The sequence below is a fragment of the Onychostruthus taczanowskii genome, unplaced genomic scaffold (assembly GCF_017590055.1).
Source record: "Onychostruthus taczanowskii isolate IOZ18803 unplaced genomic scaffold, ASM1759005v1 scaffold17, whole genome shotgun sequence".
NCBI classification, from domain to species: domain Eukaryota; kingdom Metazoa; phylum Chordata; class Aves; order Passeriformes; family Passeridae; genus Onychostruthus; species Onychostruthus taczanowskii.
In genome coordinates, this window is record NW_024498906.1 from 11948523 (window position 1) to 11968260 (window position 19738).

Below are 19738 nucleotides of genomic sequence, written 5' to 3' on the forward strand. Positions count from 1 at the left end.
AGATTTGGGAGTATTGACAGTAATAATGAGCTTATGGGTGAAATTGTGACCTCAGGGAAGTCAATGGAGCTGGAATTCCAGCGTTTTAAATATCCACACTCTCTATGAAGTCTGTACATGTGCTCCCAACAGGTCAAATCTCTGCATTGATTCACTCCCCTTTCCAACAGTTTGCTTACCAAACATCTTTGAAGTGTGAGCTAATGAAATTAATGTTTTTTCCTCCTGCTTAAAGCAGAAAATAAAATTAACCACCTTTTCCCCCAGGAAAAAGGAGGGAGGTTGGGTCTGTCCTGCCTTTCTTGTCCATAGAGCATTTTAAACCCATTTAGATGTTTGAGTTTATGGGAAACTGTCTGAAGAACAGTCAGGATTCTCAGGGAAGGGTTTAAACATTACTTCAGATGCCATGGGCTGAAGATTTGGAAAGGATGATATGAATTAAGTTGGGAATCAACATGTTGAGGTGCCCCTTTAGTGATAAGAACAGGGAATGAGGATAATAGGAATGTGGGGACCAAGCTGTATTTGTAATTTTTAAGAAAACAAATGAAAAAGAACATCTCTCTCATGTTACATGGCAAAGCAAGGCATGCAAGGAAGGATAATGTCTTTTAGTAGATCAAATAAAGAAAAAAAGAAGGAAAAGAAACAGAGAGAGGGAGGGAGGGAGGAAGGAAGGAAGGAAAAGAAAGAAACTGGTGTCAGTTTTAGCATGGAGTGAGATCCCCTGGTTCACAGCTCTGTGAAAGAAACTATTTCCCTCTCTATTAACATCCCAGCACTTCCAGGAATTTTTACCAGGACTTTATAAACTGTTCCTGCTCCTGTCACATATTCTGCCTGGCTGGGGATTGCTGCAGTAAGAACAGCCCTGCACAGGAGTATTCCCACCACACCAAAACCTGGCAAGTGAATGAATTTATCAGTAGATGGCAAACACCCCCTGATGACCCACAGCCCTTTCCTCCCTTGGAACTGTGCTCCAGCATTCATGGCTGTCCAAAGCCCTGCCTCAGGTTGATATCCAATCACTTGGCAGCACCTCTTAGAATGGAAACACAGGAAAAGCCCAAGATTTTGACCACCTCCATTGGGCTGAAAAAAGCATCCCAGAAATCCATAAGGAACCATGAACAGTTGGTCTCCATCTTCTCTAAGAAGCTGTTGTGCACTTTGTGTCCATTCCCTACTCCTCAGGTCTCTAAGATGTTTGCAGGGTCATTGATCACAGAATTTGGGCTGCAGGGGACCTTAAAGATCATCCAGTTGCACCTCCCTGCCATGGGCAGGGACACCTTCCACTGGTGTCCAGCCCTGTCCCAGCACAGGGAGGAGCTGGTGTGATTCTATGAATATGCACACCAGGCTGCTCCAGCCCCAGTGTCCAGCCTGGTCTTGGGCACTGCCAGGGATCCAGGGGCAGCCACAGCTGCTCTGGGAATTCCGTCCCAGCCCCTGCCCACCCTGCCAGGGAACAATTCCTTCCCAAGATCCCATCCAACCCTGCCCTCCTTCAGTTTAAAGCCATTCCCTGTGTCCTATCACCACAAATAACCAAAGTCAGGTCCCAGATCACTTTTATTATTGTTGGTCTCAGCAAATTGCTTAGAAAATCCATTTATTTTTAAAAAACAGTGGTGATGTTAACATGAATCAATGCTGAAAACCCTCTGTCCCAATCCAAATCAACATGAAGCCAAAGGCAATGGTGATCAACCACAAAAAGGAAAGTTCAGAGTGGAACCAGGGTAAATGTTGAAAATCTCCCAGCTTTGGAGGTGACACAAGGTGACAATATAATTGCAAGCAGATTTTTCTTTTTGCCAAATGAAGAATTGTTGCATTATAGATCTTGGAATTATTTTTTTTTTTCAGTGTCTTGGTCCATCTGTTGAAAATGGGAGATCTATAAATTTCTGGTTTAAGAGAAATCAATTGATTCTGTTTTTTGTCATAGTTTTATATGCTAATATGTGTGCCTGGGACTTCACTATAATGTGAAATGGAGAGGGCTGGGCTTCTTTGCTAATTATTTTGATTTTTGCTTGTTTGAATGCAGGAAGGAACAATGGAGTTTTGTGAGGATTTTAGAAGGACATGTCTGGATTTGGTACTCCTGACAAGCAGTGGTCACAGTCCATGAGTGTTGGCATGAAGGGTGCCTTGTGCCCCAATGAAAGTTCCCCAAAAATCGCTGGAGGGGATGGAAATATCCTTGCCCACCCTAATGCACCTTCAGGCACAAAATACCAGCATTCATCCTAAGAAATGAGCACATTTCATTATATGGGATTTATGAAATAGGATTCTATAAACTGTTTTTCCACTCCCCATAATGCATAGATTGTGTGGAATGCTAAATCTGCTTAAAAGCTAGAAGTGAAAAATTCTGAGACTTTTTAATTCTAATTTTTAAAGTATATTTAATATCAAATGTCTGGTTCCATTCTATTCCTGACATTTGTAAAAAACCCAGTTCTGAGCCACTGAGAGGGTTAGTTTCCCTTGTGATGCATTTCAAAAAATGCGCTGAAATTTTATTTTGATCAGGTCAAAACATTGTAATATAACTTCAAATATTGGCTGTAACAGGCTGTCAAATACATCTGTCACAGTGCCACTGAAATTCATATTTTAAGGGACTGTAGAAAAACAAACAAGAAGTTAAGTGAAAGCAAAATTAATACCTTGTCATGACGAAACGTTCATGAATTATGGAAATGAAGAACCGAGCAGGCAATAAGTGCTGGAAATAACTGTGTATCCCCAAGAAATTCCAGGTTTTAGGGAAAGCTGTCTTTTTTTGGGGAAGAAACAGCGATGTGGCCAGTTCTGCTTCACAGTGCACCAACTCCAAACCAAACCATTATTTTTACCAAAATACGCCTTGAATTACCTGGAAAGCTGTGATGGGAGGTAGACAAGGATGTGCTGCCTTGGGAATATCTCAGCCTCCTTTGCCTTTATTTCCCAGGTTTTGCAGGCAGCAGTTCTGCGTCCACATCCTTTCCTCCTCCAGGAAGAAAAGGAAGGAATAGACAACGGTAAAGTTCAACATCCATTCCAAGTTCTATGGTGCCAGGCACAGAATTCCCGAGGCAGCTGTGCAAGATCCCAGGAGAACTCACACGTAGTCGCTCAGTCTGTAGCCGCTGTGGGACGCAGATGTCAGGGAAGGAGCGTGGTTGCCCTTGGAGGCACTCGGTGGCCCGAAGGATGGAGGCGCTCCGGAATGCGGCCGGAAAGGCGCCTCATTCCCGAGGCACGACGTGCACAGCAGGGCCCCACCCAGGATGGTCAAGGCCGAGGAGACAAATCCCAGATAAAGAGCCTGCCCTATCTCATACTTCATCCCAGCGGGCAGCGTGGGGTTGTAGAAATCCACGACAACATCATTGGTGCTCCACGACACCGGCACCAGGCAGAGCAGCCCGGCCGCCACGAAGCCGATCCCGCCAGAGCCAGCGATGGAGGCCTTGGCGGGGCTGCCCTCAGCGCAGTGCGTGCACCTCATGCCCACCACGGCCACGGCGGCCGCCAGCACGGCCAGCAGGCAGGAGATGACCATCATGGCCCGGGCGGCGCGGAGGTCGGCGGGCAGCGCCAGCTGGGAGCGGTGCGCCTGGCACTGGTAGACGCCGGTGCTGTGCCACACGCACTCCATCCACAGGCCCTTCACGTAGGCCACGGCCGTGATGATGTTGGTGCCCACGTGCGCCGAGCGCCACCAGTGCGGCAGGATGGTGGCAATTAACGTCCCAATTAGGCCCAGCAGGCTCAGGGAGAAGCCGAGCAGCTCCAAGGCCCAGCTCGCCATGGGAATGTTTGTCCTGCGCGGTTCTCTTAATGAGGCGCCTCCGCTCGGGTTGCCTTGGAAAGCGCGAGCTTTACTTGGAAGATATGCGGCTGTTTCGCCCCGACACCTCCTGCTCTCCTAATAAAAGGTAATTGAGGGAAAAAGGAGTTAATTATTACCCCAAAGCATTGCCTCTCCAGCCAGTGAGGTGCATTTCAAGTGCAGCGAGGGCAATAATTAGCATAGTTATCGCTGTTAATCGTGTTTTTGTGGAAGTAATGGGAAAGCAAGCTTCCCTCTTCCCTTATATAAACAGCCTTGTGCTGCCCGCTGGGAAGAGAACTCAAGACAATTTATGAAATGGAAAAAAAATATTTGAAATGCAAATATTCCTCTTCCCAGCAGGCTCTTCAAAAAAACAAACATGATTTCCTCTCTAAAGCAGAGAATTAGGTAGTGTTAACACTTGGAATGAAGGAGATTTATAAAGTAGGGAACTGCAGGTTGCTTAACATGATGAAAACATTTCCAGAAGGTCATAGCAGGACTAGGAAAACAATAAGGGTGTATTTGCTCAAAGTAGGGAGCAAAAAGAGTGATTTAAAACCTGTGGAAGAGGATAACAAATATTGGATTAAAGTTGCTTTCCTGACTGGCCAGTATTTCTTGAGGTTGCATTTCAATAAAGTAACTCAAAGGGGAATAATTTTCATTAGGATCTGGGGAGTTTCAGGTCATGATTTCAGGTTGTGGATGAACTGCAGAATCAGGCAAACATCCTGGAGCTTCTGAGGGACAACACCTTCACAGTTTGGTCGTGTATAAATCCAAGCTGGAAAACAAGGAATGGCAACTCTTCCTCCTGTATAAATCCAAACTAAGTGGGCTTTTCCAGTGGCTGCCTTGCCAGCTCTGTTATCCATCACGCATGCTGTGTGTGGGCAGAAACATGATATTTTAATATATAAAATAACCCTTGCATCACAATCCAGCCTGGAATTCAGAAACAGGAACAAGTTTAGGCTCCAGCTCTGCCAAGCCCCATGCATGTGCTGAACTCCTGCTCAGAGGAGAAAGTGGAAGTGTTTGCTGGAGCTGGCCCGAGCAGGAAAAGGGAGGAAAACCATCTGGATCAATAATCAATGACATCAGGACAGCAGAAGGAGGCAGAGGGAGCAAAGTGAAAGCTGCTCCACGTTCCCATTACCTCAGATTTGTCTCTGAGTCTGGAGTGCTTGGGGTGACATCAGTGCCAGGGTTGGTCTCTGTTGTTGTGGCATTTATTGATCTCTGCCTGACAGCAGAATCATGGAATCATGGGATGGTTTGGGTTGGAAGGGACATGAAAAATCAGCCAGTTCCATGGGCAGGGACACCTGGGTCGTCTCTTCCCAAAACAATCCGTTAGACATTGTGAAAAGAAAGGAGAAAATGGAAAAGAACAATGATTTTGTGGCCTGGGCAAGAAAACACCAGAGGCTGAGTACTCTGTGCTTCTACACATTCCTTTTATTTGGAATGTGCCATGGGATGGGCAGGAATGGGATGTTGGATTTGCTGCCTGGAAGGCAAGAGCAAACCAAAGAGCAGCTTTTCTTTAGTGTGCCTGGTTTTAGGAAAATTTTTCCTCCTGTTGCCAGTTCCTGGCCTTTCAGGTTCTCTTTATGTAACAAATAAATGAAAACACCTGAGTTTATGTGGCTGCTGAAGGAATTTACCTCATTTGCAGATTCTGAGAAAATCACAGAAGGTTTTATATCAGAAATCATCATTCCATGGGAGGTCAGGCTGCAGATTTCTCTCAGCTGTCACAGATAGGACAGGACATGAATTAGGGCCAAGCACAGCACAAAGGAGAAAATTGTTACCTCCAGCACTACTGGAGATATTTTATTTCTGTCCCAACCACGAGAAGTCCTCAGCTTTGCCTTGCAGATTATTTGGGTTTGATTCCCATATTAAGGAAAATTAAGCAGTACTTTCCCTTTTTATATTATTATTATTTGTTTTCTGTGAGGTGCATCTGGATCTAAGCATGCCACACATCTCAGGGAAATTACCCTGGGAATATTCCTCCAGCATCAGGGAGATCTCCACATGGTTTTGGGTCACAGCAGGACCAAGAGGTACCTCAAGACATCTCAAAGACATCAGCAACAAAGCTGGAAAGGGAGCTTGGGTCTCCTGTGTCCTTAATCCCAACACCACATTCCTCATCCCTGTTTTTGCCTGGTCTGGGCAAAAGACAGAATTCAAAGAATTACAAAATGACCAGGCTGAAAGAAATCTTCAAGACCATCGAGCCCAACCCAGCCCCAAGAGCTCAACCAAACCCTGGCCCCCAGTGCCACATCCAGGCTTTGTTAAACACCCCCAGGGATGGTGACTGCACCACCTCCCCGGGCAGCCATTCCAGAACTTTATCACCCTTCCTGGAAAAAACTTTTTCCTGATCTCTAGCCTGTATTTCCCTTGGTGCAGCTGCAGGCTGTGTGCTCTGGTTGTGTCAGTGCTGCCTGGAGACAGAGCCCAGCCCCAGCTGAGCACAGGCGCCTTTCAGGAGCTGTGCAGAGTGAGGAGGGCACCCCTGAGTCTCCTTTTTCACTGCCTCATGATGAGCACAACCCAAGATTATCCTCTCCAATTCCTCATCCCACCCAGGACATCCACACCTTACCCACCATCCTGAGGAGTGATCCAGCTCACTCTGGTGCATTTGCAAAGAGGCTCCCAAGGTCAGGCACGAGGCTTTGCAGCTGATCCTGGGGAGAACAGGACCTCAAAGGAAAATGTGATTTACACCACCAGTCCTGGGAAATGGACCCCCGAATTAATGCAGGTCAAACCACTCTGGGGCTCAGCAGCAGCTATTTTTAGATGTCATTAAGGTGTTATTTTTAAACATTATCCATTAAAAGCTTTCTAATTTAAGCAGCCAGCATTAATTAGCCCCGCTTGCTCGGCATCATGTTTTCCATGTGCCTCCCTCAGCAGTTCCAGCTGCCCCTGGTGCTCAGTAACACTTTCACTGCTGGGCACCAGCCTTCCCCTCCTTGCTGCCAAGTGGTGAAAGCAGCAGGAACTCAACACGTTTTATCTCCAGGAACATCAGCAGCCTGGTGGAAATGTCTCACTTTACAGCTCAGCTGAGGAACATTCCATGGGATCAGGTGAGTGGTGGCTTGGATGTTCCTTGTGGGCTGAGACAGACAAATATTAAATAAAAAATCAGCCTTTTGTTTTCTTGTGTGGGTTGTGTTTGTTGCTGTTTCTTTAGAAAGTGAGCAAATTTTGCTTTCTCACTTGGTCAGAGTCACCCTTTTCTAGCAGGGAACAGGGACAGGTTGAGAAGGAAAGGCCTCAAGCTGTGCCAGGGGGGGCTCAGGTTGGATATCAGGAAAAATTTCTGCATGGAAAGGGTGCTCAGGCCTTGGCAGGGGCTGCCCAGGGAGCTTTGCAGTGCCCATCCCTGCAGGTGTCCCCTGGAGGTGGCACTGAGTGCTCTGGGCTGGGGACAAGGTGGCCATGGGGCACAGCTGGGACTCCATGGGCTGGGAGGGCTTTTCCAGCCTCAGGAATTCTGTGTTTAGGATGAGCTGCTCAGACATTGCCTGCAATTCAGTCTGGGACAAACACGGGAACCAAAAAAAGCAAAGGAGTAAAATAAAAGATGTGAGCGGGCTGTGAATGCCCAGGCAGCTGCGGGATGAAAGTTTATGGGGCCGAGAGGGGGGCAGAAGGGAGAGGGGAAGGGTGCCCTGAGTCCCTGAGCTGGAGATGATGGGGAGCCACCCTGCTGGATCCTGCAGCTCAGCCTGGACCCAGCACATGGCCTTGCCCTTCCCCTTCCCCCTCCTCGTGTGCAGCATGGCAGCCCAGATCCTGTTTCAGGGCTTGTGCTGGTGCATTTTTCCTCCCTTAGATCTTTGCACGGGAGAGCTCCAGCCCCTCCATGTGGGACAGCAGCACCCCCGGGGCTGAGCCTGGGGAAGGAGGGTCAGGAGAGGGGCTGCGCTGCCTCCAGGAAGCCACCAGCAATCCTGGCAGTGAGAGGAGAGCTGAGGATGCAGACCCCCAGCAGGTTATACCACTGGCAACACATCAGATTTCCTTTTGGTCCTTAACAAAGCAATGGTTGAAATGTTGGACAGTGAGATGATTGGCTCTCACAATTAAGGGATGACTGCTGTGTGACTATTTAGAAAAGCTTCAGTGATGTATAGTTATGTTGCTGTAGTTTAGATGTCCTCTGATCTCCCCATAGTTCCCTTTCCCCCCTGTATTGCTGCCATCAGACAGCCTGGGTTGTCTAGGATAAGTAAAAACAAGGTGTGCACATGTGTCCCTTGCATGGGGCAGTGGGGAATGGCAAAGCTTGGTGCTTAGGGGGGGCATGGCAACACCTGATCTCCAATCCAGTTACAAGAAAGCAGTTTCCACTGATAAATGGCAAAGAGCTGACTGACAGACTCTGGGAGGGGCAGGGCTGGCTGATGCAGCCCCAGGGGTATAAAAGACTGAGCATCCATCCTGAGGGTGAACCGGCCACGTGGCATCCACAAGGGCAGTTCCAGCATTGTAACTTTTTTCTTATGTAGTCCTTTTGTTGCATTTTTGTTAAGGATTAATAAACCTTTTTAAATTTCAAAGTGAGCAGATGTTTCTCACACTGGGAAGAAGTTTCTGGAAGCACCTGCGCCACGGGATGGCACTGACCAAGATTTTGGGTCCAGTTTGGGGATCACAATCCCCTCCTGAGACCAGGCTGTGCCATGGTTGAAGGGACAAAGGCAAAGCCCGAAACTCACAAATCCTCACGAGAAAGGTGAAGTTAAATTGGGCTGGAAACCATTTTAAGCACTATTAAATAACATAAACAACATGAGAGTGGGGAGCAGGAGTGAGCCAGGTGAGACATGGATAATAAACAAGGCAGGATTGCTCTCAGTAGATATTGGCAGAACTGCACATGAACGAGGTCATTTGTTTGGGCTGGTGCAAGGAAATCCAGCTGGAAGAAGGAGCAGCAGGGTTGGGTTTGGCTCTCGGGGTGTATTTCTGTGCAGTGCAGAAATCTGCCACAGGAAATGTTAGAAACTCCAAGGCTTCAGTCAGTTAAAAACCCAGTGGGGAAAATCACCCAGAATAATTTGGAGGGAAATGCTCGTGGAACTGGGCAAGCACACAGGACTCTGAATTACAAGAGGGGCTACGAATTACAATAACTCTGATACAATTATGTATATATATATATATATATATATGTGTGTGTGTGTGTGTGTGAAATATACATATATGTATATATAATTACAATATATATAATAATTACAATATGAATAGAGGGCTATGAATTACAGTGACACAGATACAATAATATAAAAATATAATGTATATATTATAATTACTATATATATATTATAATTACAGTATGATTAGAGGGCTATGAATTACAATAACTCCGATAAAATAATATAAATTTTATATATATATACATATATAATTTATAATAATTACAATACGAATAGAGGGCTATGAATTACAATAACTCCGATAAAATAATATAAATTTTATATATATATACATATATAATTTATAATAATTACAATACGAATAGAGGGCTATGAATTACAATAACTCCGATAAAATAATATAAATTATATATATGTATATATATCTATATATATATGCATATATATAATTTATAATAATTACAATATGAATTACAATAGCTCAGATACAATGGGCAGCCAGCAAGTTGCACACATGGAATGGTGGGGGGACAGAGCTCCAAACTCTGCCTCCCAAGCTCCCAAATCCACGCTGCTGTGAATTGGTGACCCTCTTTTCCCTGCACCGTGGTGTGGGGATGATTTGAGCCCAGAGCAGAGCTCCTGACCCCGGGGCTACCCCGGCTCCATCACCCCCTGGCATCCAGGGTAACAAATTCCCTGATTTATCCCGGGGCTCTGGGTAATTTGCCAGCAGACAGGAATCCCCCAGGGCACGGAGCCCCCCGCGGGTTCTGCGTCACTGCAGCCCCAAGGCTTTGTGCAGATGTTGGAGCCCCCCTTCCCCTCTAATCTGAGGGGCTGATAAAAGCCCAGCCTACGCACAGCCTGGCCCTGGCTGCACAGATCATGTTCCACAACTGGATATGCTTGTTTCCAGCACGGAGACTTTCTGAGCTTGCTTTGCCTGCTCTTATTCGGGAAGGAAAACTGTCCCGCCACACAAAAATATTCTATTTTGCTTTTTCTCACATCTATTTTTTTTTTTTTTTTGGCAAAGATATGTTTTTACTTCAATCCCATGTGTAAATATTGAGATAAACTCTTGTCTTGTCTTTTCCCTGTGTATCAACTTATGAAGAAATGCTACATGAGGTTCAGAGCAATGGTCTTATAAAAAAATGCTATGTGAAGTTTAGAGCAATGGCTCTGTGGTCCCACTGTAAAACATCAGGGATTCAATCACCCATGGATTTACCTTCAGCTGGAGTTATTTTCATGGAGGAAAAAAGTCAAAATTATCAAAAAAGTCACCCAGTGTTTGGTCAGTGGAACCTGTTGGATTAGAGATGGGGCAACTGAGAGGCGTTTTACAACTTTGGTCCATTTTTAGTCTTAGAGAAAGGTGAGACAATACAGAATAACAATTAGAAGCTATTTCTTAATTGCAGTACATTATAAGTATTTCTTGGCCTATCAGCTTTAGCCACACCATGCTGTAGATGCCTCAAAGCAAATAATCAAAAATTAACCCTCGTGGGTCCCACTACAATGCATCTTACACAATTCTGTTTCTCTAAAATCTCTACTCTTATTTACAAAACCATCCTTTAAAACTTAGTTCTAGTTCCATTTCTCTCGCAACAAAGTCTGTCCTATTCCATGGCATTTCTAAGTCAACATTTCTTATCTCAAGGTTTACATACAGATGCACACTGTGTGAGCTTTCTATTAAACTTTAAGAAATCAATTCTATAAATTGATTTCCCACAGAACCAATCACCTGATTTTAATATCACTGAGCATTTCATCACCTTGCCTCAACAGCCACTGACTTTTTTGTTGTGTTTGGTACCCCCTGGAAATGAAATCTGGCATCTCTGATCTGCCTAAGCCTCCCCAGGAGCTTTGGGAATGATTCCTTTCCCTGTTACCACCCAGTACTCCAGACCAAATGAGGGGTGGGCTCTAATGGAAATAAATGTTGACTTATCATGTTCATACACAGGATTTCATCGTGTTTGTGTGTTTGCAGACAGATCGAAATTAAGATTATCCAGACAGGAACTGAGAACTCTTCCAAAGCTACAGCCAAGTGAAAGAAAACAATAATTTTTGGGGGTTGTTGACTCCTCCAGCAGAGTCTCACAGGCAAACAAACCCCTCAGGATTCAGTAAACGAATTAATTATTTTAATATTATTATTATTATTATTATTTTATTCCAGTAAACCAATTCCAGTCACTTTCTGAAAAGAAATGAAGGGTTTTGGTGTGTATTTTAATACTATAAACAAAGGGCATAACTAAATAGCCTCATTGCATGCAGAATGTACTTTCTACATGTAGATATAATAAATTATAATATCCTCCTCTCTGTTATCCCATGGTGGATGTTTATTATCATTCAAAACTAATAACCTTGGCTTCCTTCAGCAAAAATATGAGCTGCAAGAGCTTTTGTTCACATGCCAACCAAAGAGCTAAATGTGAATATCCCTTCCTCTGACCACATCAATCATTTTATAACCACAGTCAGATCGTTTTGCTCTTTCACTCTTTTTTTTTTTTTTCCACACCAAAGATTTTATGGGAGGACTGAGAGGCTGAGTTCAAGATGTGACAAATGATCCACCCAGCCACCCCAAAAAGCAGGTGGCAGCCCTTGAGGGGGCTGGCAATTAATGCCATATGTGACACAAAACTCTCCCTAAATGTACCTTCCTCAGCCACTGGTTATCTGTGGGACTGAGGGGACAAAACTCTAAAATTTGGGGACTAAAATTAAATGGAACCAAAATGTAGACCTGATTCTGTTTTCTTTGTTGCCTTTCCAGGTTCTCTAGGTCTAGTGACTTTTAAAAACATTCAGGGTGAAGAAGAAACTTCCAGTTTCCTCCTCTAAGAAAAACCCCAAATAACACACCACGAAAAGCTGCATAATTCCGTGATGGAGACGAAACATTTGGTGTCTTTTGAGGAGTATTTCAAAGAGAGAGAATTTTAAATCCAGCAGAGATGATGTGGCACTGGTCCCAAGCAGGAATAAACCATGAAATAAAGCCAAGACAACCCCAAAAAACCTTCCCTGACACCCGGGAGGAAATTTGGGGAAATGAGGAGGTGGGTGTGAGTCCAGCTCTAAATCCATGGAGGTTCCCACCCAGGGAAGGTGCTGGAGGCTGCAGGGATGTGAGCAGGGCTTGGGGCTCCTGCTGCACATCTGGCAGGGAGAGCAGCAGCTGCACTGCCCTGATCCGTGGCAGAGGGGGTGGGAGTAGGTGTAGGATCAGGCTGGGTTACAATGTGCCTTTCAAACCTCTCTTCATTTCCTAATCTCCTCTTTCAAAAAGCAAAGAGGGCTGGGAATGAAGAGAAGAATTTTGCTGTGAGCCAGGCAGGCCTTGCTTCCCCTCTGATCTGCCCACCCTCACCCACATCCAAGCAGGGAGCTCTTCTTACCAGCCTCTTTTTTTTTTTTTTCCCCTGAAAATATTTGTGAGAGGGCCTGGGAAGTTGAAACAGCAGAATTTACAATGCCAGGGTGTGGAACCTCACTCACCTGTCTGGTGAACATTAGCACGACCCAAAGCTCTGATCCTTAAACGTTAATTAATCAAGCTGTGAGAGATTAATCAAATGAAATTAATTTTTCAAAGTTAAATATGTATATACTTAAGGGCTTGGCTTCGCTGAGGTCCAGCAGATGGTAAGAAGGACATCACATCATTTTGCGCTCCCAATGTGGAGGCTGAAAGGGATTTCTGGCATTTCTGAAAGAATTGTTGCAGAATTTGAGGGTGCTGAAGGTAAAACTGAAGCTGGGAAGGGTGCACAGGGAAATACCAGAATTACTGGGTCAGAATTCCCTGGCAGAACCACCTGCAGCCCAGGGAAGGGGCACAGCAGCCATGGTCTGCACGAGAGGAACAGCTCAGAGGTCTGGAGAAAGAGCAGGAACAAAAGGATAAGACAGATACAGGCAGGGAAGCAGTAAAATGAGAATCAATGAAAGAGACAGCAGTAAAACATGCATCTGTGATTTAATCCTGGGTAAAGACCCAGATTAGTGACATCAGATTCTGCTGTTTGTTTGGAGTTTACTCTGGAGCCGTGGCTCCCAAGGCTGAGGCAGCTGGGATGGAGCCCATGGATCCAGCCCAAGGATTTATCCCAGACATGGCCGTTCCTGTGCAGAACAGGCATCAGGCTGAACTAAAGTTTGGATGGAAAAATTGGCTTTCGAGCCCTTGTGCTTATAAAAATAAACCTGGCATGAGCTGGCAGGGTGAGGGAATTCAGAAGTTTCATAAATTGTCACATCATTTCACAGTCACTCGGTGCTCAGCTGGGCCTTGAAGGTCATGAAGGCTAAACATGGACATTGTGTCTCTTTTCTTCTGTTGGTTTTTATCCCAGATGCCATTTTATTGCCACACAAAGGCTGAGTCTGGTTGACCGAATCCCAGAACCATTAAGGCTGGAAAAAAACAGGATTATGGAGTCCCAGCTGTGCCCAATGCCCACCTTGTCCCCAGCCCAGAGCACTCAGTGCCACCTCCAGGGGACACCTGCAGGGATGGGCACTGCAAAGCTCCCTGGGCAGCCCCTGCCAAGGCCTCAGCACCCTTTCCGTAAACAAATTCCCCCTGAATTTACACACAGCTGTGTGAGCTGCACAAACTGCACCACACCTGAACAGACGGTGTTGGTGGCACCTGTGGCACCCAGGTTTGGCAAACCCCAGGAGCTCAGCTGGCATGCCTGCTCCAAATGCATTTCTGGAAGGGGCTTGGCAGTCCCAGACTGGCCAAACATCCCCATTGCCCTCTGCCACCTCTGAGAAGAGGTTTGGACTGGCTGGTGTTGGTGTGAGCAGAGAGCAGCTCCCCCAGAGCCCTTCTGATGGAAGGGATGGGATCAAACTTGATCCAAAGATCTCCTCCTTTAGGTTTTGCCTTAACTTTGCACTGGTGACACTCACGGGTACCCCTGGATCCCTGGAAGCATCCAAGGCCAGGTTGGACAGGGCTTGAAGCAACCTGGTCTAATGATTGGCATAATGATGGGCCATGATGCCCATGGCAGTGATGCCTCAGGTTTGAGCTTTTCTACTTTTCAGATTCTGTGCTGCTTCAGTGTGTAGGGCTGGGCTTCTTATTATGGGATGGTGAGCTCTCTGCACAGAGCAGGGAGACAAAACAATTCCTGCTCCAGCTGGGCACCAAGGACAAATGATCCAAATCTCAGCCCAGGAGCACAAACCCCGTGGGCTGGAGAGAGAAAAACAAGCAGGATGGGAGTGCAGGGGCTGAGCTGGAATTGGACACTGAACTGCAATGTGCACATGGAGCAGAGCTGATCCCAGGGAGAGACCCCGTGAGCGCTCGTGCATTTTGGGGCCATTTGGGTTCATCTTGGGTGCAGCCCTGGCTGGGCTCTTGTGCTGCCCAAGGTGGATCCATGGAGGCCTTTGAATAAATCCCTGCTTTATTCTTTAGCTCTGTCCAGCCTCTAGGGCAGCCTGCACAAGGCATCACCAGGGGGTTGAAGTGAGATGGTCTTTAAGGTCCCTTCCAAACCAAACCACTCTGGAATTTTTGATTTTACATGAAGTTTTAGGTCCTGCCCCTTGCATACCTCCATGGGAGACATTTTATTCCCAGGCTGACCGAGTTCCATGACCAAACCAGCCCACAGCTGACTGACACAGAGCTCAGGACGCTCGTGGCTTCCTGCACCAGACCTGGGGCACTGAACCTTACATAAAAATCTCTGGAAGGACCAAAATGTCATTTTTCCTTGGAGGTGAGCCATTGTTGAACTCCTCACCGTCACACTTTAACCTGTATTTGTTCCCTTAGCTGTGCCTTTGGCCGTGGGTGAAGCTCTCCTCACATTTTTGATATTTTCATTTGTTTTTCAGAATGACATCAGCACAACCAGCGCTGTCAGCCACAAACTCATTCATCTTTCCTGTGGCTCTCAGAGAGTGCCATAATTATTTAGCTTCTTGAAACCTTCACACTCTTACAGCTCTCATAAAGTAGTTATTCAGCTCTTGATATTTTCTCCCCAGCTGTGATGATTTAATCTGGCCTGGGGTTTGAAAGGCTCAGCCAGGAAAATCCCAGAGCGCAGTACAGCTCATTTATAAGGCTCAGCATTTCTGCAGTACCCAGCCCGAGCTGGGCTCTCCATCTGCCTTACCTAAACACTGCCATCACACTGCATTTAGGCTTTCATGGGAAGTTAAACCACCACACAGAGCTCCTATATCTGGCCTGGAAATATCATCCTCTATTTGAAACATTTTGTGGCACGGCTCGGTATTAATTCAGGTAGAGTGTGTTTGTTTGGGGAGGTTTGGTTCTCCTGCCAGCAAGGGGGAAAGCACTGTGGTCTCTTCACCATGGAAATTCTTAAAAAAAAAAACCCCAAAAGATTAGTTCAGTTCCCTAACTATATAAATCACAGCTTTTTATAAGCATCACAGAGTTGTTCTGAGGTGATTATAACACAGGTGAATTTCCCTTTCTTTCCCAGTGATGACAAAATCCCCCAAATAACTCAGCTACGCAGCAGTGCCATTTTATTTCAGAACCAAGCCCCCTCTGAATTCCACAGCCAGGAAATTCTCATGATTAAGATGCCTCTTCAAGACATTAAATAACCAATATAGTTTATGCTGCATATTAATGGTCAACAAGAAGACTTTTAAAGTTCAAATTTCACACAGAAATTGCAAGTACAAACTCCTCTCACTACATATATTTGCTGTTGCTGAGCTAACATTGAAAGACACGTACTAACTTTTTAAATTTCCTGACTTTTATGATTGCTCAATTTTGCAACCTGAACATTATTTTGAAAGTAGGATTGTGTAAAATTTCCCTCAAGGGACTCAGAGAGCTCTGTGCTTTTGAAACGTGGCCTTGCTGTAGCTAATTTCCCTCGTTTTGTTGGAGGGTGGGTTTTTTTTTGTGGTTTTTTTTTTTTTTCCCAACCTTGCAGACAGGAGCAAAATTGCAGGACCTCAAAAATAATCAAGCATTTTTCTGGTACCCTGGTGCCTTAATTTTGTGCATTTGCTGAGTTTTCATTCTGCAGTGCAGGTGCACATCTGCTATGGATCACAGCCCTGTCCAGGAAAGCACTTGACATCCCCAGAACCACTCAGGCCTGAAGTGAAACTTTTGCTTAAGGGCTGCCCTGGATGGGGGAATATCTTCAGAGATATTTCAAATTGAAAGGAAACTGAATTTAATTTTCCTATTGATTCAGGCGGGGTTTAAACAGATGACAAATTACAGGTAATGGCTGCTGTGTGCATGTTCCCTGAGCAGGAGTGTGAAATGGATCCTTTCTGTCTGCGTGGAATTATAAAGCAACACTGTAAGAAGGACCAACTGTGTTCATCTGCAACAATCACAGGCTGTTCTCAGCCTGCTTGGCATGGCAAGGTGAGAACTGGGTTCTGTGCCCACCACTGCCTGGTTTGCTGGAGGTGAGCAGAGAGTTGGAGTTCCTCCATTAAATGGAATTTTTAGGTGCAATTTCTCCCCTTGTGAAGGGCCTTAGAAATACACAATATTTAAACCCCTCAAGAGAGGATTATTCAGTGTCTGGAGGTTAATGCTGGCTCTCCACAATGAGGTGGCTTTTGGGAATGAGAATTTTGACAACAAAGGAAGGACAACATCCCTCAGCCCAACACGGAGCAGCGCCAGGCACCTGCATCTCACCCAGTCCTCTTCCTCTGGCAGCAAGAATCCCATAAATCCCATAAATCCCATCTGCACCTGTCTGGGCTGATCTGGTTTTATTACTAACCTTAAATAACACCCAGAGCAGACACGTTCCCCACAGGAACTCACCCCTACATGGTGTAGGACCAAGGGCTGCAATGGAAAACCAAAATCTTCTTAAACAACAAGAAAATCACTCCAGCTACAAAGCCCACAAAACCTGGTGGAAGCAAAGGTCTTCCAGAGGGCTCAGTGTCACACAGGAGAAAATGATTCACACTGCTGGTTTGCAGAAATCTGTACAAGGATGGGGGGTTACATTTGGGAAGTGCTGGGAGGTGCAGGTTCTTCTCCTTTGAATATCCCTTAATGCTTTCCCTTTCTTCCTTTCTTTTCAGAGGAAAACACCAAGCAGCAACCCCTTTTTGTCCACAAAATGAAGGTATTGTTTCCAGTGCCTTTTTCCAGGCATGGAGCAAGTTTTCCTATGGCTGAGGAAAAATTTGCAGTGTCAGCTTTTACAGGGACTTGAGGATTCGACCATTACAGCATCACTGCCTTATTAATCTTATTACTCCTCATCTCTCACTCCTATTTCCATGGTGTCAGTACCCTTTTCAGAGGCAGTTTAATCTTCCAAGGAGTTTATCAGTGCCCATCCAGAGGAAGAAAAAGGTGTTTGTTGTTCTGACTGAGCCTAGTGCAGGAAATACCCCTCCAGTCCTTCCTTGGAACTGCAACTCCGGGTGATGAAAGCTCCAGACCTGCTGGCTCCAAGGAGTTACTTTTTACTGGATCAACTTTTCACATGTCATAAAAAGCAGAGCCACACGAGAAATTGAAGTTATCTGTGTAGCCCCAGGTCTCAGGGAGCAAAAGACTTCTAAAGCAAGTGATGTGATTAGGAGAAATAAGGAAATGAAATCATTTAATGGGAATGTGCTGCGCGGAGAAGGAATCAATAAATAGTTCCCAGGAGTTATCAAGGGCCATTTAATGCTTTTTTTGGGTCTAAACTCTCTAATCCCTGCCCTTTCTGGTTTATTTGTCCTGCATTCTACCACGTATCACTGGGCTGGGATGCTTCCTGAAGATTCCAGCAGCTGCTCAGCCCTGGGATGGAGGTGCAATGGAAAGGTCGAGTTTTCCTCGAAGCCCATCTTGGATTCTCCCTGAGAACTCTCTGTGTCTTCACAAGTGCTTTAAAGGCTCATTAAGGATATGGATAGAAGCCTGTTTCCACACCCACTGAGTTACCTTCCTCTTCCTGTGGATTAATACCTGCTATGGAATCATCATCCTTGCCCAGTAGCAGCGAGTCCATCTGGATGCTGATAGACAAAGCAGTGCCTGGCTGCTGAATCACTTAAAAAAACAGTTCTTGCCAAAAAGAAAGAGGTAATAAAAGCCTACAGGCCTCCTGTGACATCTCTGTGACCTTGCTGTGACTTCATGGGCTGTCCCTGGATGTTTTCTGAGTTGCCTACCTGGGGTTCTTTGAATGACATAAAAGAGATAAATGAACAAGGATTGGAAACTGTCAGGCCTGAATTCAGCAGCCACTGAGGTTACCCTTCCCTTGGGCAGGTCCTGGGCCAGGATTTTCATTCTGGGTGGTGTCACATTATTCTCTTGTCACTGTTGACAACAAGAAACTTCATGAGGGTGAATGCTGATCAAAAGCTCAAAGAGGAACAAATTACAGACAGAATTTGGGCCAGCAGATGCTTTTTATGCAAGGTTGTGTTAAGCAACATCAAAATATTTTGTTTGGTGGTGTCCACCCGAGCTGAGGAAGGTGTGCCAGCAACCAATGGGGCAGGTTCAATTCTGCCCCTGAACCCTTGTCACACATCTTGATTTTTGACCCTTGTAACAGCCTGTATTCAGTCAGGAGCATGGCTCTGTCCACTGATATTTATCATTGCTGGAAAAACTCAAAAATGTTTCCCTGAGGGCACAAGTATTGCTTGCTCTGCTGGAAGCTGAGCCAGGGTGTGCAAAGCTCAGGAAGGCTTCAGGCTTTGCCCTGTTCTCCTGAAGATTAAAAGGTATTATCTGTGGAAGGCACAAAGTTTTACCCAATAACACAAAATTCATTTTTAACCAGCCTGAAATCTGAAGTCAGGATATCCCTACACCCAGTAATTCTGTGTGCCATGGGATCTCAGCAAAACCTGAGCATGAACACATCTGATTTGGGAGATCTGTGTTATGGTTTAGACTGAGTTGATAGCTGAAGTTGCATCTCCACACACTGAAGACTTTTTGTGTGAGTTTTTCTCATTCTCTGCCTCAAAAAAATCTATTTTACATTTATGAATGTAAAAACTCTGTTGGGTTAGATCAACACAATGTCCCAGCACTGCCAATAGCTGTGGATTAAGAAATAAGTAAAAATAGGAAAAGGACGTAGCATGGCTTTTGCAGAATATTGTCCTTACAAGCTGATCATCACAGATTTCTTGACCCTAAAGTGTTACCTTAATGATTCACTTTAATGAGTTTTTCTTTCATTGTTCTGTCCGGTTATTTTTTGAACCCATGAAGGAGTTTGATGTCAATTATCCTGTGACAAAAGGGACAAAACTCTTTGTTTTCTTAATATTTTGAACCTTTTCCATCCCAGTTTTATTGTATACTCCTTTCTTTCTGTATTAGAACCATAAAATAGTTTGGGTTGGAAGGAACCTCAAAGATCATCTCATTCCCAACCCCTGCCATGGCCAGGGACATCTTCCACTAACCCAGGTTGTCATTCCCAATTTAACATCTCTGTGCTGCTTTTGGAACACAGGTGCCAGTGGGAGGACAATCCAGACTCATGGAGTTCAAATTTATTTGATATCAGGAGATAGAAACCAGTTTGGCTTTTCATATTGAAGCTCCTTTTCCACCTCTTTCCTCCCCTTTTTCCACCGTTTTCAACCTGCAGTTCTCAGCACAATAAAAGGTAACAAGCAC

The 19738-nt window shown here is 45.3% G+C and overlaps 1 protein-coding gene across 1 annotated transcript; it reads right to left on the reverse strand.

The window, feature by feature from the left end:
• Positions 1 to 3127: 3127 nt before the first annotated feature.
• CLDN14 (claudin 14) lies at positions 3128 to 3820 on the reverse strand. Its single transcript, XM_041399906.1, has one exon. The coding sequence runs from the start codon at positions 3818 to 3820 to the stop codon at positions 3128 to 3130; it is 693 nt and encodes a 230-aa protein (XP_041255840.1).
• Between the last annotated feature and the right edge of the window lie 15918 nt (positions 3821 to 19738).

Coding starts and splice junctions, on each gene's coding strand:
- CLDN14 (XM_041399906.1), bottom strand. CDS start 3,820: ATGGCGAGCTGGGCCTTGGAGCTGCTCGGCTTCTCCCTGAGCCTGCTG.